This window comes from Oreochromis niloticus, linkage group LG2 (assembly GCF_001858045.2).
Source record: "Oreochromis niloticus isolate F11D_XX linkage group LG2, O_niloticus_UMD_NMBU, whole genome shotgun sequence".
In the NCBI taxonomy this organism is placed as follows: Eukaryota; Metazoa; Chordata; class Actinopteri; order Cichliformes; family Cichlidae; genus Oreochromis; species Oreochromis niloticus.
In genome coordinates this window covers 26,514,653-26,537,125 of record NC_031966.2, presented here as the reverse complement: position 1 = coordinate 26,537,125, position 22,473 = coordinate 26,514,653, and the positions used below count along the sequence as shown (strand labels likewise).

Sequence of the window (22,473 nt, the reverse complement as noted above, 5' to 3'; positions counted from 1 at the left end):
CTGATTGAGTGTCTGCATGAGCGAATGAACAACTGAGCCCAGCACGGGGAATGAGTAGGCATGTGAGAGGAGCAAATGTAGGGGTGAACAGAGAGTCGAGAGTGCTGCAGCTGGGACTATTGGCTGCATAATGGATGGAGTGGAGGAGTTGGAGTGAGAGGCTGTGGCGGTGGTCTAGGCTGGCTGTGATGGGCTTGGCTGGGGTTTGAGCAGGGCTGAGCTTAACCCGGGCCTCGGGGGGGCATTAACGCAGAGAGCCATAGATATGGAGGCACTCTGCGGACTCAACTGTGGCCCTCTGGCTGAAGCCACGAAGAGAAAGAAAATAAAGGACAAGAAAGAGAACGAGCCATCCATGCAGCCATCCGTGCCACGACCTCTCGCTGCATCCTCCCCGTCACGCAGCAAAAGCCAGTGCACTCTGCGTGCACTGGCTGACCACTTAAATGGATGCTGGTGAATATTTAATGGCGCAAAACACTGAATATTTATTATTTAAAGTGGGATTTTGTTCTAGTGTGAAGCTAATGTCTGGGTTTTAAGCTTAGGAAAGTGAGGAAATAACTGGTGAATATAAAAAAAATCAGGCAAAAAATGCGGATGAAAATGCACAGAAAACCAAATTATCAGCCAAAGATTTCTGTCACTGAGCTCTGGAAAATAGAGGACAAAAAAAAAGCGAGGCTGAGAGAGGATCATCTTTGAGTGTTTTGTAGTTGCTGTTTGTTTATGAGAAAAAAAGAGGAACTATGTTTTACGTTTGAATAGGACTCTGCATGTGTGAAGCTGCTGGGAGTAAAAAGAAAAACTATCTCAAAAGGCAAATTGGTGTAAAAACTGATGTAATGTGACATGTAACCTTGTTCCAGGTTCCTCCATGCATCGCTAAAAAAGCAGCTCTACACGACTGTTGCCCGCTCAGTATAACAGATGTATTATCTCACTACAGAAGACAGATGGTTTGTGCTAAATTGGCCCTCTCTCCCTCTCTTTCTCTTTTTCTCTTTTTCAAAAAGGGCATTAGTGTTGTCATGTAAGGGGGGGGGGAGAAAGAAAGGCAGATGCTTTCTACTTTGTTGTGTTTCCATGTCACTGGCATAATTAGCAATGCACAGACCTCTGTTCTGTGGAATCTGGTGTGTGCGTGTTGTTCCAAGACCGTGTTTGTTTCTGTGTGTGTGCGTGTGGACTCACAGCTGCGCCACTGTGAAAGTCGGTGTGCCAGCCAAGCCAAACCCAGCCAGAGCTGACTGGGACGGGTGAGAGGGTGAGTCTGCCGCACTCCCATAATGCTACACCCAGAGCCGCCCCCCTCCTCGCTGTACACATATTTGATGGAAAAACATGCTGAGCTCCCCGGTGAAGCTGAACCTGATTGTGTCATCTGTTCTGTAACAAAATAAATCACCCGCAAGGTCATGCGTGGCATCCTTACAAACCAGAAGGATCATCCATCTCCACGTGCTGTGTGTAAAATACTACATATAGATTTACTGCAGTCACTATAAATACCCCTGAAGTTTAAATTTAAGCACGTTAAACGACTGACCCGGTGCAAATCAGGCCTCCTTAAACAGGTTTGGCAGCCTGCTTTGGAAAAGACAACATATGTCAACATGAGGAAGTGGAAAGCATCCTACATGCTTGCCATCTGTGCAAGAGGCTGCTTTGCTGTAGTCCATCAAACATAGACTCGCACACATGCATGTGAGCAGTTCCGCTCGCAGACTCCTGCATAATTAATGCCATCAAAGTTCCAGCTCTCGACACACCCGTCCGGAAAATTCTACATCTGTCCCCCTAAAGCGGCGACAAGAAGTCTTCCTGGAACGCCTGTGAAGCTTCTGTAGCTGACCTCTGACCTTTCTGCAGAGACAGCAGACCATGAGCAGAGGACTTTTTGTCTCCTGTGCACCAATAAAGAGCCTTGCTATCCATTGCCGGGTTCATGCAGACTCTTCATATATACTGGCCCTGGGCAGTCTGTTCAGTGTTGTGCTGTCAGTTCAAATCTCCCTATGACCCACTGCACCAATTTTCTGCTCTGCAACTATGACATTGTCAGCTTTTCAGGGCCCTTGACTTGCATATGTGATAGTAGCTTTTTGTTTATGTGTGTTATTTTTTTAATCAACACCCAAAGTCTGTAATATACCGACTACACACTACACAGACTCACCACAATGAAGTGTAAGATTATTTCAGTCAAAAACTTGATACAACTTAAGGAAGGAAATCACTGCCAGCCAAATTGAAATCAGCTGACTCTTCAAGACACATCACAACATTTTTTTTGGGTGTAATCACCTGGCTTACTTTCCCCTGACAGCTCGAGCACAAAGAATGCAACACACCTGTCAGTGCAAGGGGGAGGACTCAAGAGAAGGACTAGGTGTGTTGTCACTTGTTTCGGCACAGGCCTCACACACTCAGCGAGAATCTCTGGAGGAAAGACGGAGCCTGAGGAGAGTCTATTTAACACAAACCAGCAGTGGATTTCCAGAGGATGGGAAGGAAAAATTGGTGAGAAGAGGAAAAGGAAAGCAGACAGGCAACCATGACGTGGAGGAGCCCGCTGGCCCTGGTGAGGGATGCCCTGCGAGGTCAAAGGGCACGGGAGAACGAACTCCGCAGCTTAGAGTCTAATCTACCTTATGAAGGATTAGAGAAGGGAAAGCAACCTAACCGCTACTTCACATCAAATGCCATCAAGACCACAAAATACAGCCTCCTCTTCTTCATCCCCATGAATCTTTATGAGCAGTTTCACCGTCTGGCCAACCTCTACTTTGTGGGGCTTGTTATTCTGAACTTTATCCCTCAAGTGAATGCTTTCCAGCCAGAAATAGCCCTTATCCCAATTTGTGTCATCTTGTCTCTGACCGCTATGAAGGACGCCTGGGAGGACTTCAGGAGGTACCAGTCTGACAGGAAGCTTAACAACATGCCGTGCTTCATCTACAGCAGGTAACTGACTAGATGACAGTCATGTCCCAAATATAGAAACAGCTGTGCCTTGCTGTTTATGCACGATGTGCCCTGAACGATCCACATCTGTGCTTGTGATTCCTCTCTTCCCTGCTGTTTGATTGCGTAGATCTGTACAATTGTGTTCTACCTCCTCTGCGCTGCAGCACCCCCGTGGGAATTTTCGACTTAGAAATAGAACATGTGTGGGTGATTATTCCTCCTTTGAAGAGCCTCATAACAATATCTCTCACCGTCACATTGTGCACATTTGATGAAATCCTCGTTCGGGCATTGCGTCAGCAAAGACAGTAATGTTAGACGTTATCTGTTTTTTATAATTACTGGTGAAAAATGAATAATTCACAAAGGAGGATAAACACTGTCATTTCCATCCCTCTTGCTGCTGTGATTTTGGAGTACAGTGGGACATGGTGGAAGCGGGGAGGTGGGTATGACGTGAGACTGGAGACACCGCCTCCAATGATGAAGCCTCAACTTCTGGTAGGGTTTATAATTAACCCGCCGCCCGCTGCTGGTTTCCCCGAAGAGACAGCAGAGGTGTTAGGAAGCCTCAGCTGGGGGAAAAGCCCACAGTATGTGTGTGTGTGTGTGTGTGTGTGTGTGTGTGTGTGTGTGTGGTGACAGGGTCCAGGTGGCCTGAAGGGTGGTCTCCAGACACAACATTTCAAACACTTCAGAGAACACGCCGGTCCATCTGGACAGTAGTTGCCTCTGCCTCACACACAGAGCAGTTGTGCGCTGCTGTGCAGGTTCCTGTGGGTCTCTCACGGCTCACTGGGAGGAGATGCTAAAGCTTCATTTTGGGCTCATAAACCTTAGAACAAAATCAGTTGGTTGTGATTTCTTTGAAGTATACAAATACTTCCTAAAAAAGCTTAGGGACGGATTTTTAGGCCTCCACACACATCTTTACCTGAAAAGGCCCACGTGGAGGTGCAGCCTGATGACAGAGATCAGACTTTAATCAATCGCGCCATCTCTTAGGCACGTAGTATTTTCCCCATTATCTCAACAGAATATTGTTTTCAAAGAAGTGTGAAGTGTCTGAGCAGAACGTGTCTTATCTTCTGGGTCATTCTACCCATCTTGTCTCAAACACTTGTCAGTCCACCTGCGTGAAAACATGCCAAGCATGAAGCATGCCGGCTGTTTGTCACTGCGTTTGAATGCCACGTCGCGCTCTCCTCTTGTTGTCTCACTGCATAGCATTACAACCAGCCACCACACCTCACAGGCTGTTCCCATGTCTGCTGTTTAATTCAGCTAAACAAATCTGGCTGATATTGTATCATCACTGCTTTCAAGTGTCACCTGATCGCCAAAGAAACAGGCAAACTAATAAAGGAGCATCATTTTCTCAAAAAAAAGAAAAAAATGTGGCTCAGAGCAGTTGAATTTAATAATTGTGAGAGTCTTGAGGTTAAAATTTTCTTTTTTGGAATAATTGGCTGTCTCCATTAAACAGCTCACCAACTCACCAACTCACTTCTAAAGCTCACCAAGCAACATGTTCATTTTTCAAGTATTATTTCAACAGTTTTTTGTGGCACATAATGACTACTGCGTAATTGTAGGCACAAGCGTTTAATCTTTGAATAAAGTCAGGTTTTAGGGAAACAGGTTTCCCCTGTTTCCAGTCTTTTGTGCTAAGCTAACTGCCTCTTAGCAGTGGCTCCTAATTTAACATTAACAGCTCGTCAGCTGTGTGTCTTCTTATATAAGTCTCAGTAAGAAACCATATCTCGTAAAATGTTTCAGAATGACGGATTAAATAAATCAGAGGAATGATGTCAAGGGTTAGAGCGCACGCTTAACACCTCCCACACCTGGAATTCAACCGCCTGACGTATAAAAAACAAAAACTAATGTAACAACTGTAAAGCCTTCCGGACATGAAAAGGACTTTGCGTGCGTCTTGTGAGATTAATAAGCACAAGAAACTAAAAATATATTAGTCTGCGGTCCTGGCTTTGTTTGGAGTGAGGTGTGGTGTTCAGCAGCAGCTAACCGATCAGGTCCTACATGCAGAGCAGCATACCTGCATCTCTCACCCTCATGGTTAAACCTCACTACCTGGGAACTGCCTCATCTGTTAATGTGGAACGTGCTGTGCTTTATTGACAAACACCATCTCTACAATTTTCCTTTTCTGAAACACATATCACACCTCTGCATTCCCCCCATACTGGAAAGTAAAAAACATACTTTCCAGTAGGTTCAGTAGAATGGTTCGTATTTGTAGTATTTTTTTAGTATTTTTAAGTATACAGTAAATGTAACAACTAGAGGTCACAAAGGAAAGAAGAAACTAATTAAACTTTAAGTATTTTTAAGTAAAGACTACTGTAGGGGTAATTCAAAGGAAAGGACAAGGGACAATTTCATAGAGTATCATAATCGTCTATTCTGATAATACATTTAAACATTATTTTGAGGTACCACCTGTAGTACACTTCAGTTAATGTGTAAAAATTGCCTCTACAGGGAGGCGCTCTGGCATGTTCTCTCATTCAGAAGTGACACACCTGAAGACATACGCCTAAGGCCTTTAAAGGTTTGTGAAGTCATGTCCCAACCTAAAGGACAAAAATAAGCTAAATGGAACGAAGCAACCAGAACACCATCAAGTTGCTAGAAGACATGGTTAAAATAGACTCTCAACTGATGTTTAATAAGGAAATTTATTTTTACTGTGAAGTTAAAATGGTAAAAGAACAAATAAATTAATAATATAAAAACTGTTCTATTGAACTAATACTGAAACCAAACTGTTTACTTTGTCCTTTAGGCCGGACCTTGACTCTTTCAGGTCTAAAGCGTTTTAGTGTTGTCACTTTTGAATGAGAGGACACTCCAGAGCACTGCGTTTGCATAGATTTTGGACTGTATTTCATTTTCACCACCACCATTGCCATTTATATTACAACAAAGTAATTAATTAGTAATTAAATGATTATTATTGTGCAGAAAAACTGAGATGTACAATTGAAATTGCACTTTTTTTATATTATAATGATTTAAATGTGTGTAAAAGTCTTTACACTTACTGAAAGGGGGCAAGTTCAGCCTACTTAAGATTAAAGTGGACCACATGAGGCCAACATTGTAAAATGAGTTTGGCTTCCCTTTTTTGTGTAATAGCCTGCAACCCTAATAATACTGTGCAGCTTACAAAGTGTTATAATTTATTTCTTCTTTCTTTTGAGACCTCCAGTTGTTCTGTTGTATCTATTGGTAAGTATTTTAGCTGCTTAGTCTGGGCAATCATAAATTGCAGACAGCATCAGAAAGTGTTATCATTTGCATGCATTTATAAAAAAGATGGCTATGCTAATAATGCTATGTTTAATGAACGTGACAAAAACATCAGCTTAAATTAGTATAAAACTGTTTAAAAAAAAAAAAAAAAAACTTCACAGATAAAAATGTAATGATCACTGGCATCTCTTCAGGAAAGAGAAGCAGTTTGTGGAGAGATGCTGGAAAGATGTGCGAGTGGGAGATTTTGTGAAGGTGGTTTGCAATGAGATCATCCCTGCAGACCTCCTCCTGCTTTACACATCAGACCCCAACGGTGTGTGTCACATAGAGACAGCCAACCTGGATGGAGAGACCAACCTGAAGCAGAGGACAGCTGTGTCTGGAGTCTGCAACACGGTGAGAGTTAAATCTGCCTCCCGGTTTTTGTTTTCTCCTTCCTTCTTTTTCTGCGTGACTGAAATTGAATACACTCTGAAAACAGTCGTGTCATGTCCGGATGTCACTTAAAGTGCAAATCATTACAACGTGTCAAAGTAAGTGAAGACATACCTGCTGGATTACATAGCTTTAACGCATGTATTTGGAGAGGGATTGCCATTCCCAGGTGCAGGAGACATCTTGAAGTACAGGTTAAGCTGCATTTAAAAAGTTTCCATTGTAATGATTTTCCCGTGTCTCTTCTCTCTTTCCTTTTCCCAGCATCCAAAATTTGAGCCTGAAAGCTTCAAAGGGATCGTGGTGTGTGAAAAGCCCAACAACAACCTGAATCATTTCAAGGGTTACGTGTGGGTATCAAAAACACAGACAACATGAACCCCTCCCTGCTCCCCAGTTTCTATTAGCCTTTCAAAGCAGCCAAGCAAAACTAATTCCAACCCCCTTGCTGGACTTCCTGATTCAACCAGAGGCATTATTGGGGCTGTAATAGACTAGAATCGATTTTCTCAGGCACCACAGCTCTTACAGGTGGTCTGCCTATGCTGGCCAGCTATAGACATAAAGCAGGAGAATTGCTAATGGGGAATATATAAGCAGTAATGAATATCTAACGAGATCTGACAGTAAAAAGGAGGCTTCTGACTTTCTCCTGCTGCAGAGAGAAACCCGATAAGCAGAAGGTGGGAGCTGGAATTGAAAGTCTGCTGCTGCGAGGCTGCACAGTGAGAAACACGGACCATGCTGTTGGCTTTGTGGTATATGCAGGTATATTGTCCATTTTCTCAGCTGGTTCACTGTTTTAACCTTGAGCTTTTAATGTTTGTTCCCACCATGATTCTTGAAATACTGAGATCACAAGAAGACGCTTTTCACAAACTACAAGCGTAACTCAAAATTACTAATTAAAAATGTCACATTTTCTTTACATTTATTCATTATGTTTCCCTTTATTATTCTTTACTGTCAGAAAAGTAATTATTGTGCAGTTTAATGAACCACAAAGCCAGCTGCTCTGTCAGACTTACATAATCATAATCATAATCACAGACTGTATAAAAAAGACAGAAGTAGCCATCATCCCTTCACCCACTGGTCAGTCTAACATATAACCTCTGACAGCTTGGGTTTTTGAAGCCAGAAGTGACCACATTTAGACCAGAGGGTGGAGTGCTAGTTTCTTAGCTAACGCTAAAAATTATGAGGTTTATTAGAAAAAGCACAAAAAGAAAAAAAAAACAGGAAAAAACAAGGCATAGGAATTAGAAACCTGGACGTCTTAAGGGGTGTGCAAACAGGTGAAGTGGGTGGGTCCTGACTGAAGCAACCACCAACTATCACCAAGATACAACAGAATGACAAATACATTAGAGAGTTACCCTGGCAACCAGAGACTGATAGCCAGCCACAAAGTGATGGCGAAAGTGATCACTTCCTGTGGAGAAATCTAGTGTCCACTCTGAGTCCCTCTTAAATTACTGTGCTCCTCACACTATCTGTAAGAGAGAGCCCTGTTGCCACTTGTATCAGTAACATTATTCTTTCTGTCGCTGCTTGTAGCCTCATGACCACAGATGGAGATGGGAACATAGATGTACTGGTACATCAGTCTTCATCGTAACAAACTGGTGTACCATCCCTGACGTTTGCCACCATGTTGTTTTAGTGTTTATTTAGCATGTTAGCATTTATGAATTTGGAGTCTTGGACTGAAGAGAATGAACAGATGAAAATGATGTTCATTTTGCATAAAACGTCTAGTGTGCTGACAGGATCCATCAAGTCCATCAAGTATTAAAAAACCTGAGCTATTATATGGGAAAGGTAAAAAAAAATATGCCTACCTTAAAAAAATAAATGTGTTTAACCAAAAATGTAAAGTGCAAAATAAATTTAATCCCAAAATAAATAAATTTCCATTTCCACACACACACACACACACACACACACACACACACACACACACACACACACACATATATATAATTACAGTATTTTATTACAATATTCAAGATTTTTTGCTTTTTTTTAGTGAGCACAAGCTAATGTGACAGTGGCACAATGACAGTAAAGTCTCTTATGTATTATGCATGTCTTAACGTGTGATACCGATTTTCACTCACCATGTGGGGTGTGGAATCAACACCTTCTCCTCCTACCTTTAAGGCCATGAAACCAAGTCCATGCTCAACAACAGCGGGCCAAGATACAAGCGCAGCAAACTCGAGCGGAGGCTGAACATAGACGTCTTCTTCTGCGTCATTCTCCTCTTCACTATGTGTCTTATCGGAGCACTAGGTCAGTAATGAATTACATCTCTTAACTGTAAAATCGCTACACAAAATGATTCATGTTTGATGGCTTTACATTTATGAGGGGACATTAACTTCCAATAAAAAAAAATGGGCACAAGCCCAAGCTCATATCAAGACAGAAGACAGAGGAAGGTATGCTGCTAAAAATAGCTTTCCTCCGTGCACTGCAGTCAGTGATTAATCCTGCTGTCCTCCTGTATGCAGGTCACTACTTATGGCTTAATGCTATGCCTGTTGTGCCCCCTTACCTGGTACCCCCCACCAGCGGTCAGCTGGACAGCCCTAGTCTTGCTAGTTTCTACATGTTCTTCACCATGATCATCCTGCTGCAGGTACTGCTCTCTCTGACAGTTTGGAGGGTGTTGTTATTCATTTTGAAGTCATTAAACTAATCTTCTCTCCTCTTGTCTCATTTACTGTCCTCCTGTTTACTCTCTGGGTTACCTTTCACCTTTTTTCCCATTTACCCCTCTCAAGATCCTGATTCCCATCTCTCTCTACGTATCCATCGAGTTGGTCAAGATTAGCCAGATTTTCTTCATCACTAATGATATTGATCTGTACGACGAGGAGACTGACAGCCGCATACAGTGTAAGGCTCTGAACATCACAGAGGACCTGGGGCAGATTGAATACATCTTCTCAGACAAAACGGGCACCCTGACTGAGAACAAGATGGTGTTTCGGAGATGCTCCATCATGGGAACCGAGTACCCACACAAAGAGAACGGTAAACATCTTCAATGAGTTATTTTAACCCAAAGCTGATGCATTTTAGCCAACGTCATGATTATGACCTGTTTTGTAACATTGTTACAAACTGTGTTTTTATATGCAGATTTCTCCAAATGAAAATGTGATTAAACCAGACAGAAAACTAGGTTAAAAAAAAATCTGAAGGTTATCACTAGTTTAACAGAAACATTAAGAGAGCTCTCTTAATTATTAATAATCTTGTTACCTTGCTGAATGCTCTGGTTTTTTGACTTACTGAAAGAGTCCTTCCACTCAGCTGTCTAATCTCGGATTTTAAACAGTCCCGCAGCACTGTTAGTGTATTAATGCATGTGTCAACATGTTTTTTGGGGTGATTTGCAGCCATCCGCCTGGCTGTCCTGGATGAGCCCGAGGCAGAAGAGGAGGTCCTCTTCAACCAGCATCCACAACCTCTACCGACTGGTTGGTCCTTGGATAGTGAAGAAGCCAACGCTGAAGACACACATGGCCATGGCAGCCGACGCAGAAGCAAAGTCACAGGAAATGCCCAGAGCGATGTGGCCTTCAGCAGCCCACTGGTACGATGATGTTTATTTTTCTTTTTTCTGTCTGTCTGGATACCTGCTTATGCAGGTGAGAGAAAACAGTTTTCCTGCTTTCCTCCAAATCTGTTGTTCAGCTATTGCGCAATTCACAACTTCAGTTTTAAACGAGGAAGTCCGCCCTCGGCCTTATTTCACATCTGAATCCTTATTTCAACCTAATTTCAAACTCTTACTTTTTTACCCAAATGTGACCCAACCTTCTGTCAGAAGGTCCCAGTCCCTGCTGCAGATGGCCGAGCTGCTAGGTGTCAGTGATGAGCACATCCATTTTGGCTCAAAGCTGCCCCTGTGTCTGTGACAGGACATATGGTCATGCTGAGCATCATTTGGCACAGGCCGGTGATGTCACATAAACTGTAAATGTGCACTATAGATTAGTCATCGTCGTCTTGATTTACAGTACAGTAACTCTGCGCCTATTTTTATCTGCGGGGCAGAGAGCGGAGGCCTGGGCATACAGGCGGAGACAGAAAAAGTCTTATGTTTATGCCAGCAAGGTAGCACTCAGCCCGTCTTACCACTCCTCATGCTGCGTCTCAAACAGAGCTGAATGCTCGTATGAATGAACACTTCCTTCCTTCCTTCTGTCCTTCTCTCCTCGCAGCTCTTCCTTAAACATGGACCAAACAAAAACACAATGAAAACAGAGAAACGTTATCCGGTCTCCTCAAGTCAAAGCTGGAAAAGCATAACATAAGCAATAAATCTACTAATAAAAGTGTTTCATTAACAAAATCATTAACTTGCTCTCCGACAGGAAACTGAGGTGGTCCCAGATGGGAAGCTGTTTCAGAAGATTAGCAGGACATCAAGCAGCAGCCTCAGCCACAGCCAGAAGACAGATGCTTACCTGGATTTTTTTCTGGCCCTCGCCATTTGCAACACAGTGGTGGTTTCCATGGCAACAAGTCAGAGAAGGAGGGTGAGTGCTCAGTTTGCTGCAACAGTGGATGGGAAGTAGAGATGGAGGGCACATCCGGTGGAGAAATGATAGATGAAAGATGTGCCCTCTTTAAACTTCCATTGTCAAACTTTAAATAGAACAAAAAAAGAAAAAAAAACAGTCTTCACTAAACTGACATGTAGCAAGTGGAGATTTGCAAACAGAGCAAGCTTCATTAAGTTGAACATTTGCTGCTCTGGACTGTGCAGTTCTGAAGTCTGGCAGATGGATGATGGATGTAATCTGTGTGTTTTCCCCCCTGAGTTCACATACAAGGGTTAATGCACAAAAAGAAACTGAGTGGAAAAACTGAGTGGAAAAAGAATTGTTACTGGGACGTTTTGGTGTGTTACCATATGTGTAATGTGAGAAGAGGTCTTCCTAAAGCTATTTAATACATTTCTTGATTCTTTTTTTTTTCTCAGGTGAGTGTGTCTCCACAAGCCAAGCACACAAATACTCCACTGGAAACTTTGTCCAGACTGATGAGAAATGCTGGCAGCATCTTTAAATTCTGCAAGCGCAAGCCCAAGAGAAACCGTACCTTCACAGAGGACTCAGAGGAGCATTTTCAGCCCTCTGGACAAACAGAGGGGGTCCGCACCACCGGGCTCCAGCCGTGTTCGCTTCATCCTCCATCCCTGAGCGACAAGCCTGCACTGACCTCAGATAATCTGAGATATGAGGCAGAGAGTCCAGATGAGGCTGCCTTGGTCTATGCTGCCAAAGCATATGGCTTCACTCTGCTGTCTCGCACCCCTGACAGTGTTTCAGTGAAACTACCGTCTGGGGAAGTGCTGGATTTTGAGGTGCTGGACACCTTGACCTTTGACTCCAATAGGAAGAGAATGTCTGTGTTGGTGCGACACCCAATCACCAAAGAGTATGTGCTGTACACTAAAGGCGCAGATTTTGCCATCATGGAGTTACTTGGTACACCCTATGCAGGTATGTTGAGATTAGAGTACATTAAGTGCTTATAGTATGCATCTATATTAACTGGTCAGTGCATTTCTAATTAATTTGTAATATTTCCAGAGCACTTCAGTGGCAATAAGAAAAATATAGCAACTGTTACTCAGCGTCACCTCGACTGCTATGCTAAAGAGGGGCTCCGCACACTGTGCATCGCAAAGAAGGTGCAAAATCATACGTTATCCTATTTACCAGCATGATTTGCTTATTTAAGTGAAGCTTTGTTTCATTTTTTTCTGCATGTGTTTCAGGTTGTGAGTGAAGCAGTGTATAAACGCTGGTCAGTGGACAGAAAGAAAGCTATGGCTGCTATAGAAGACAGAGAGAGGCTCGTCATGGACACTGCTGTGCAGCTAGAGACAAATCTTACCCTGCTAGGTGACACATCCACCAATCGTGCATTGGTTGCTGTATACTGTATATCTTTGTGTAATATTTGTGTGCGAATGGTGCCTTTATTTGAAATATGTCCATCTGCAGGAGCTACAGGCATTGAAGACCGTCTGCAGGAGAACGTTCCAGACACCATCCAGGCACTGCGCGAGGCAGGGATCAAGGTGTGGGTGCTGACAGGTGACAAGCCAGAGACAGCTGTCAACATTGGATATGCTTGTGGGCTCCTTGAAGACGAAGACCTGGTAATAAATATGGGCTGCAAAGACAAGGTGAGGAGGCCTCACACTCAAGGTTTGCTGAATGAGGTGTTTTTCATTATGGCATGTGTTGAAAATGGAGCTTTAATTAATTTTTCAGGAAATCAAAGTAATGTACTTAAGTTGTGCAACCTACAACACTCATGTGCATGGTAAATATGTAGATAGTACAGATTCTACAAACATGGGAAAGTTCCCAGGACGAGGCACAAATCCCCTTTGGGTTGCGTCAGAAACGGCATCTGACTTGGAAAAAAAAATCTACCACCTGCTGTGATGACTCCTTGCATCAAGGCAGCAGTCAAAAGTAGTTTTATCCTAGGGGGCCAGGGTACTAGGTGTACAAGCCAGTGTACTCCTAGTACCTGTCCCAAGCCTGGATAAATGTGGAGGGTAGTGTCAGAAAGGGCATCCACATTTTTGCCAAATCTAACATGAAGATAGAAAAAAAAACTTAGATGAAGATGCTAAACTAAGCTAACTGACTAACAGTGGCATCTTCTTATTTACTGTGCAGATTGTGGTGTCAAATCATGGAATCTAACTATTAATAAAAAATAAGAATTTTAAATAAAAGGCAAAAAATTTTGTTAATGTGCATCTTTTGGTGATTTAAATAACCACATAATCTGATCACTTAGAGGTGTTGATTTAGTCAGCCCATATGGAAAAGATAAAGTTTGTATCTGTCTTGTGTGAAACTTGTATGAAAAGCATACAAGAGTGAAAACAGATATAAGATTCCTTGAAAAATTATATAAATGAAACTTGTATGTTTTGGATACTTACTAAAACAATATATGAAAGTAATGAGAAAGTGGCCACTTTCATGAGTAAATCATATAAGCCTTATATGATTCACTATATGAAGTAGGCCACATCTTATGCAAGTCTTTTATAAGTTTTTACTATTTCTTTTCCATATGGGAGAATAAGCAATCTTGCTTCTAGAGAGCCTACCAAAAAGTTGGTTGAATTTTATACAAGAATTCCTACACCAATCAAATCAGAAATTTACCTTCACTTTCAGTGTTCCTGATCCATAACAGAAGAGATGTTCCCAGTTTTCAAGGCAAAAAGCGCCACTGTTGGAGTGTGAAAACTACCACTAATTAAATAAAACAGAAATTTAAGGGACAGAGAGTGTCAGATTATACAGGAGACTCAGAAAAAAACCTTAGAAACATTCCCGGGTGCCTAGTTTTCTGTCTGGAGATTTGCAGGTGTATGTAACAGAGCAGCGATGACCCTCTGTATGAAAGATATCAAACTGCTCTTGCAGTTTGATATTGTTTCATACAAAAAATATTGAAGTTAAATGGCACAGCTGACCAAAGAGCACTAAGTAGAAGCACATTAAACTGTTTGCATGGTTACATTTGATTGGATCACCTATGTCTGAAGAGGAAAACATTAGACAGAGTATAGTGTGCATATTGATTTCATTAAAATGAAATTTTTTTTACAAAATTCTTGTAAAAGATGTGGAATTAGTTTAAATCCTGAACCCTTTTAGTTGAAGTTCATAATTATTCAATAAACACACAGATTCACACCATTAGTAAATAATAAATACTCTAACAGGGTTCAAAGGAAATAGGACCATTTCCTCGATTATTTTAATTCATCAAAAACTAAAAACATTGTGAAGACCGGAAGCATTAGTAGCTAACAGATCTCAAAAAGTCTATTAAACATTGGCCTTTTAAAGCAGATTAGGGAAACGTGTAATTTATATTTCACAGAATCACATACAGCTTGTTTCAGGGGACAACACTGATTTTCTTTAATGGTCATTCAGGGAAAGTTGTGCGTTTTCCCAGCAGTAACTTCAGTAGGTTTCTCCTCCTGTGAGCTTGTATCCTTCCAATTTAAATGACTGAACCTTTGTGACCACTTTTACATTTTAACTAAAGGTCAAACCCCGCATTTCCATCAGAGAAAGATAAGGTGTCAGGTGTGGCCCTGCTTCTCTTAGGTCATTAAAGAACTGGTACCACCGAAATGAAGCCTTCATAACAACCTGACCATGTCTAATCATCGCCAGCCTCAAATAGACTGAAATTGGCTGTCGGCCCTGAGGGATACATGTGGGACTTTCTGAAACAAACGGGCTGCTACGCTTCCCTCAGATGGACTAGTCACTGATGATGAATGGAGTGAGATAGCCTCAACACAATAACTAATGCTTTCATATCTAATTACCAGTCTAATGTTCAACCCTCAGAGGAAATAATTCTCTCATAATCCAGAGTGGAGACATATTAGAAACGAACCATTTTTTTCTACCATCGTAACTCAGTGATCACCTGAGAGATACACTCCCACAACCACCATCCTACCAAAGCCTAATGAAATTTAAAATAATAAAAATAGAAAAAAAAAACTTTTTCTTCCATCAGTTTCCTTTTTGTTGGAGTTATTTACACACAACAATGATGAGTCTGATGGGACCAGAGCGTGAATTAGCAGTAGAGTAATCGTGTTGCTAAAATACCAAAAAAAAAATGGGCGTGTTTATTTTGTCTGGAAATCTGTCCAGAACCCAAGCATATTTAGTTTTCCATTATTAACAAAAGAGGAAAGTAGGAACTCTGTACAACAATTTTATTTTTCCACAATCTTTAGCTCACGTTTGACAAACTTCAAAGCAAAAATCATCTAAACGATCAGCTGCTGTTTTTCAGATCACGTGTACGAACATCCTGGACTGCACTCTGGAAGAAGTGAGGAGGTACAACGCTGATCCTCGTAATGTGGATACCACCCTAAACATGTCTCTGGTGATTGACGGTCTTACCCTGGACAAGGCTTTGTCGCCAGACCTGCTGGATCGCTTTGTGGCCCTGGTGAAGCACTGCCGCTCCGTGCTCTGCTGCAGAGTCACGCCGTTACAGAAGAGCCGAGTGGTGAAAGTGATCCGGGAGAAACTCAAGGTCATGACACTCGCCGCTGGTAAGAAAATCAATGAAATGCTTACATGTACAGTATAGTAAAAAGTTGATTTAATGTGTTCTTGACTTCTTCCTATCATACATAAAATACAGTAAAAATAATATGAAAGTGACCAAAAACATTTTCTTTGTATAATTTCTGAACCAAACACTAGAGCTTGAGATGCAAGATAAACTGAAACTTCCTTTTAAAATGAATCCATGCTGAGGTCAAACACAGGTACACTTTGGGTCAAATATTTCAAGAGGTAAAACTAAAAGGCAAAAAGGAAGAAGTCATAGCCTATAGGAGAGGCTCACATAGACACTGGAAAGCTTTTGGAAACCTCAACAAATCAGTGAGACAGTCTGACTGGAAACAATGGGAATCGTGGCTGTATTTTTACTGGGTTAGCTGATGGTAATGACAATAATGTAGCAAAGTGAAAAAGTGCTCATAATGACGAAGGTAAAATTATCCCCTGTATTTGGAGCCCACTTCAGATGTTTGTTTAGTTGTTGTGCTTTAGTTCACTTCACAGAGAGCCGCTCCTACAAAAAAAACTTATACATGCTCAGCAAAGACTTTTCACAGGACTGTGAAGTTTAAATACACCCATGATTCAGTAGCTTGTAGAACCACCTTTAGCAACAATAACTATAAGAAATTGTTTTCGTTATTACTTTATCAGTCTCTCACATCATTGTAGAGGAATCTTTGGCTCACTCTACAGTTTTCAGTTCATTGAGGTCTGCAGGCATTTGTTTATGTGCACAGCTCTCTTAAAGCATTTCAGTCAGGTTGAGGTGTGGACTTTGACTTGACCAATACACCATCGTGATTCTTGTCTTTTTTTAATCTTTCTGTTGTAGATTTGCTTCTCTGCTTGGGATGATTGCATGAGTTAGTTTCAGCTAAGCTTTAACTGTCAGAGGAGTTCTTGGTTGACTCAAGATGCCCAGCTTCTGTAGCTGCAAAACAAATCCAAATGATGACCCCTCCATCACCATGCACTTTTTGTGTGTTTAGTTTTTGCCAGACGTGGTGCTATGCATTACTGCCAGACATCTCCACTTTGATCTCACCTGTCCAACAGACATTCTACCACAAGTCTTGTGGTTGGTTCAGATGTAGCTTTGCTGCCATGTTGTTTTTAGAGAGAAGAGGCTTCCTCCTGGGAACCCTGCAAAACAAGACATACTTGTCCAGTCTTTTTCTAATTGTAATACATTATTGCATCATATTGCACCAGACCAGCAAACTTATAGCAACTGATCAATTTGATTAGCAGCACCTGGCTGCTGCTTCCTAAGTCCTAAGGAAGCTGTAAGGGTGTGCTTACCATTAAAGCTTTTATTTTCATGCAAATGCATGGTTATCAGAGAGCTTTTTAGAGAACAAACACAGAGCTAAATGAGATAAATTAGTAATCATATTGACACGTTTCCTAATAGCTTTCCCATACCAGCTTAAAACGTGATAATAAGTAAGTGTCATGTTCAGTAACGACTTAAATCCATGTAGTAAAGACAATAAGACTGAATACAGTGCATAAAGTTTGTGAAGCGAGTGAATCTTAAAACATTTTAAGGTTCTGTATGAACCACTAAATCAGCATCTGTGCTCTGTGTTTTTAGGTGATGGTGCAAATGACGTCAATATGATCCAAGCAGCTGACATTGGCATTGGGATATCTGGACAGGAGGGGATGCAGGTTGGAATCGATTTCTTTACTTCCATGTATGTGCTTTCTTCTCCTGCCTCACAGCATCAAACGTATCAAATTTCCTCTTTGTCATCTACAGGCTGTCATGGCCAGTGATTTTGCCATATCTCGCTTCAAACACCTGAAAAAACTTCTCTTGGTCCACGGACACTGGTGCTACACTCGACTGGCCAACATGATCATTTATTTCTTCTATAAGAATGTGGTGAGTGTTATATCTGCATCCCGATGCTCTGCTGTCTAAATTAACATCCTGTAATGATTCATCCTTTAACCGTCTGTGTTTAATATGTTTCTCAGGCCTACGTAAACCTGCTGTTCTGGTATCAGTTCTTCTGCGGATTCTCTGCCACTGCCATGATCGACTACTGGCTGATGATTTTCTTCAACCTTTTCTTCACCTCTCTGCCACCCATAATGTTTGGAATCATGGACAAAGATATCTCAGCGGAGATGCTGCTGGGTGTGCCCGAGCTGTACAAGACTGGACAGGGTGAAGGGGTTAGTGACACTCCCAAAAAGTCATGCAAGCGTTCGGTCTTGAATAAAAATGTTTGATTAGTTTGATTAGTTTCTGTCTTCATGAATTCCAACTTTTGTGTTGTTTGTTCAGGATTACAGGTTTACAACTTTCTGGGTTTCCATCCTCGATGCCTTCTATCAGAGTCTGGTCTGCTTCTTTGTTCCATATCTTGTAAGTACAAATTTTAAACAGTCTAATCTTTGATTGAAATCATCATTTCAGTTATTTACTGGTTAACTACTCTATGTGATAACTGCTTTCTGCTTTAAATTTGACAGTGTACTTACTTTACTTACCTTTATCTCAGGTCTACCAGGATTCAGACATTGATATGTTCACTTTTGGAACACCTTTGAACACATCTGCTTTATTTATCATCCTGTTGCATCTGTCAATAGAGATTAAATCCTGGGTGAGTTCTGAACTGACATAATCATGATAAACCTCAGCAGAAATGTCTTTAATTCACTTCTTTTTATTAGTGCATATTTGAATTCTAACATTTTTAGAACCTCTAAACTGGTTTTAAATGAAGGGAAGACACACATAAGTTAGAAAATGCAATAGAGAGTTAACTGAGGAGGTTTTTCTATGTTTCCAGGAGAAAAATGTTCTTGAAATCTGGATGATGTATAACAGCCCCTCTGTAAAAACCCTCTGAATATAGGCTGAAATAAAGTAAAATTAAGGAATAAGGAGCTACATCCTTTTTTCAGTATTAATTTTTAATTCACGGCTTTTACTCCAAATATTCAAAATACAAATATTCGTATCTCTTTTTTAGAAAGACTAAATTTTTTGCATTTACTAACAAACCACTAAACTTATTCCTAACTTTTTATGCATATGCATACCTTCCAAGGTATTTAATTTATATGCAAGTTCAATAGAAGTAATACATTTAAAAAAAAAAAAAAAAAAAAAAAAAAAAAAAAAGCATGGAAACAAAGTAATGCAAAAAAACTGATGAAGAGGGATGCATGAAAAAAAATGTTTTTGCCATAAATATTTCTCTTGCAGCAGAAAATTAACGGGTATTTGTTGCTAACTGGATTGTTTCCACCACGTGTAATTGCTGTTTTTTGTCATTTGTGCTGCAGACGGTGGTTCACTGGATAATCATGCTGGGCAGTGTGGCATTGTACTTCATCGTGACACTCGCCTACAGCGCCGTCTGTGTAACCTGCAACCCTCCCTCCAACCCATACTGGATCCTCCAGAGCCAGATGGAGGACCCCATGTTCTACCTTATCTGCATCCTCTCCACTGTGGTGGCTCTCCTGCCCAGGTAACGTGTCTGTCACTCTTTAAACCCAGTGGGGCTAAAGAGTGCAGGTGTTTTAATGGTCGCTTTTGCTTTTTTTGAGTTTTGGGGTGTATTTTTGAGCACTTTCTAGCGTTGGTAAGTCTTTTCAGTGTCGATGGTTAACAATCACATAGTCTAATTTTGAAATATGAGCAGCAAAAGGTGGTTTTTCCTCTGTATTTCCTTCATTTCTACTTTAGGGAGTCACCAGATGTGAAAGGATGTACATACACTTACAGATCTATTATTATGGAAAAGCAACAATTAGCCGCACAGGTGTTAATCAACACTAAGGATATTAAACTCTAACGTTCTCAATTTTTTTGTCATATGAGAACCAGATGAAAATAAAAATGCTCTGAAACCAATAATAATTTTTAATAAATGTATTTTGCGTTCAGCACAGTCGACGGTACGGTGAATCAAAATGGAATAAAGAGAAAAAGCAGCAAATATTCTCTATTTTCAGTTAAAGAATGACTCATTCAATGCTGAATTCATGTTCAAAATATAACTCACTTAAACGATTTTCAAAAAACCCATTTGAGCAGTTTTCCAATTATGTTTATGTCTATTTCCTAATACACGTCTATTTGTGTTGGATTTTCTAGCCCAGTGGTTCTCAACGGCAAATCTGAATCATCCTGAGGTTTTTAAAGGGAACAGACAATGCTCTCATTCTCTCATGTTACCCTTTTCTTAGCCACTTAAAATCTTTAAAAAAAATTATAGAACATCTCTGCACAAAAGGCCATAGATAACCTTAGATGAGCAGCAACAGAAAAACCAACAAAAACAGAAATCACTATTTTAGTCTACATTTGCACACATATTTAAAGCTAGCCGGTCTCATATTTTAATTACTTCTATTGACCTAGAGCACGCTTTGACTTGTGTACATCATTAACTGCTATGAAATTATGAGGCTCTTACGGTGTGTAAAGCCTACCTGCAGCATTGTAGTTAAATATTGTTAAACGTGAAGGTCAGGAAGGACTGCACCACTGCTTGGTCTTCTTCTTCTTGGTTGCTGATGCGTCTGAAAGTGCTGATATTTAGAGAGAACGCTCTGATTTACATCAAAGGGCTGCATATTTTTCACTGGCCTACTTTCTCACCACCACACTCTCTCCCTCAGGTACACTTTTCACGTGCTGCGGAACTCTATCGCCCTCTCCCCGTTCATACAAGCTAAGCATCTGGACCGTAAGGACCCCTCCATCAGAGAAGAGTGGATGAAGGAGTTGAGGAGCTACAGGGGCGGCGGGCAGGTCAAACGCTCTAGGCTCTCTACCCCCCCCTCTCCCACCCTGGAGACCCCTGTGGACTTCATTCCCGAGTCTCTTGCGGTTGCTGATATCATGGGGGATGATTTCACACTGAATGTCATAAGTAAAAACTATCAAAAGTCTGCAGGCTCACAGGGAACATGAAGGGAAAAGGAATTCTAAGATGATTATTTATTCAGAAGATTGTATATACAGTGCATAAGTCTCCTGTATACATTAATGTTTCATTTTTGAAATGCAATCAGGGAGATACTGCTGCTCTCTAACTGGAGTTTATTTTGCAATAAACTACGTGACAAAAGCACGTGGGCCGTCTGTTCCTTCCTCTCCTCCTAACAAAGTAACACATAAGCTTGTTAGTTTCCTGATGGGGTTTCAGCGCATAGTGGTAACCCAATTAGTCATACCACCCACCCCTCCAAAAAGTGGCACTTTTCCAGGACAAAATGCTTAGCTGGTTTAATGTGGTCCTCTCACCTAGATATCCTAAACAGCCACATTTACAGATCTTCTATTTAATTTACTGCCATTATTAATATTATTAGTAGCACTTATAAGCTAGCCTGGGAGTAATTTTTGTGTGTTATATGCATGTCTGTGAAAATTACCATGGAAATGCATGGAAATCAAATTTTATTTTCCACACCAACACCCAGTGTGTGTGTGTGTGTGTTTGTGTGTCAAGCTTTATGTAAATCCAGCTGGAGCATCTACATCAAACAAGCCAAAAAAGATAAATTTAGAAGAATCAGAAGCGAAGACTTCTGAGCTACAAAGTCTGTTGCTTTTTTTTTATGGAAATCGAGTGTGCACAAGCGAATCCACTTGTAAAAAAAATGGCTGAGGTATCATTGGTATACCTCATTATACAGTAGCAGCTCTGCTTATATAACGTCCCGCTTCCCCCCGGTTAGATCTTTGCTGCCCTCTAGAGCTGAAAACGAAGTGCTGCAGAAAGGTCAAATGGGACAAAGTCAGCTTGGATCAGGCTTCAGTGTTTAGGAGATCATGCAACATTAAAGTTATGTAAACATGTTTTTTTTTTTTATTAGTATTTAAATACAGCCTGTGTAGAATAAAAAGCAGTTTCAATGAAGCTGACATCAATGCTGCACATACACGAAAACCACTAACAATAAGTGATATAAATTTATACAGCGATTCTTCTTTCTTCTTGAGATCATCTGACCTCATCTCACCCGGTCTTTACACCAACCCAGCTACAGCTACATCCATGCAAAGTAAACAAATACAAAACAGATCTTTACAGCTGTATGTGGGACAGCGTGGCATTGCACATCGTGGGCCTGTAATGTTTCATTTGTACCTTTTGCACAAAACTATCATCATAATCAGATTTGATACAAATACTTCGGTTTTAAACAGAGGAACGACTGTGAGTTGGTACTCCCTTACAAGCAAAGAACTAACTAACTACATATTAAATCCCACAGGGCAATAATAAAACAAAAATAAGAATAAAAATAAAAAATGTAACACTCAAAAAACAAATCATGCCCAAAGTGCTGACTTTAAGTAATTTGATTACATGTAAATTTTCCCATGTAATGTTACATTTAAAGGAATCTGGTAGTACATTTTATACCAAACATATTTTTCTTAATGATTACTTATTTTAATAAATAAACCTTTGATTTGATAGATTTCAGCTGCCTCAAAATTATTGCTTCATGTTTATGAGGACAGCAAATCTTTTTTTTTTTAAGTGCACATGTTTTTAAAAAAAAGAAAAGAAGAACTGTTGACCTGACAGTTTCACAGCATAAACTGAGCGTATAA

At 40.8% G+C, this 22,473-nt stretch overlaps 1 protein-coding gene and 1 long non-coding RNA gene across 2 annotated transcripts; one reads left to right on the top strand and one right to left on the bottom strand.

The window, feature by feature from the left end:
• The first annotated feature begins 66 nt into the window (after positions 1-66).
• On the top strand, positions 67-20,974 carry atp10b (ATPase phospholipid transporting 10B). Its single transcript, XM_005467820.4, has 21 exons — positions 67-2,967; positions 6,444-6,648; positions 6,952-7,037; positions 7,349-7,455; positions 8,854-8,985; positions 9,207-9,334; positions 9,480-9,732; positions 10,101-10,297; positions 11,082-11,246; positions 11,693-12,215; positions 12,306-12,406; positions 12,494-12,620; positions 12,723-12,907; positions 15,583-15,850; positions 17,467-17,543; positions 17,635-17,760; positions 17,856-18,056; positions 18,169-18,249; positions 18,386-18,490; positions 19,179-19,366; positions 20,523-20,974. The coding sequence occupies exons 1-21, from the start codon at positions 2,558-2,560 to the stop codon at positions 20,815-20,817; spliced, it is 3,960 nt and encodes a 1,319-aa protein (XP_005467877.1). The 5' UTR covers positions 67-2,557; the 3' UTR covers positions 20,818-20,974.
• Positions 15,714-20,513, bottom strand: LOC112841866 (uncharacterized). The gene is made up of 4 exons (XR_003213285.1): positions 20,334-20,513; positions 18,375-18,466; positions 16,915-17,012; positions 15,714-15,847 (listed from the first exon to the last, which is right to left on the bottom strand). It is a non-coding gene; the product is annotated as an uncharacterized LOC112841866 (long non-coding RNA).
• Positions 20,975-22,473: the final 1,499 nt, after the last annotated feature.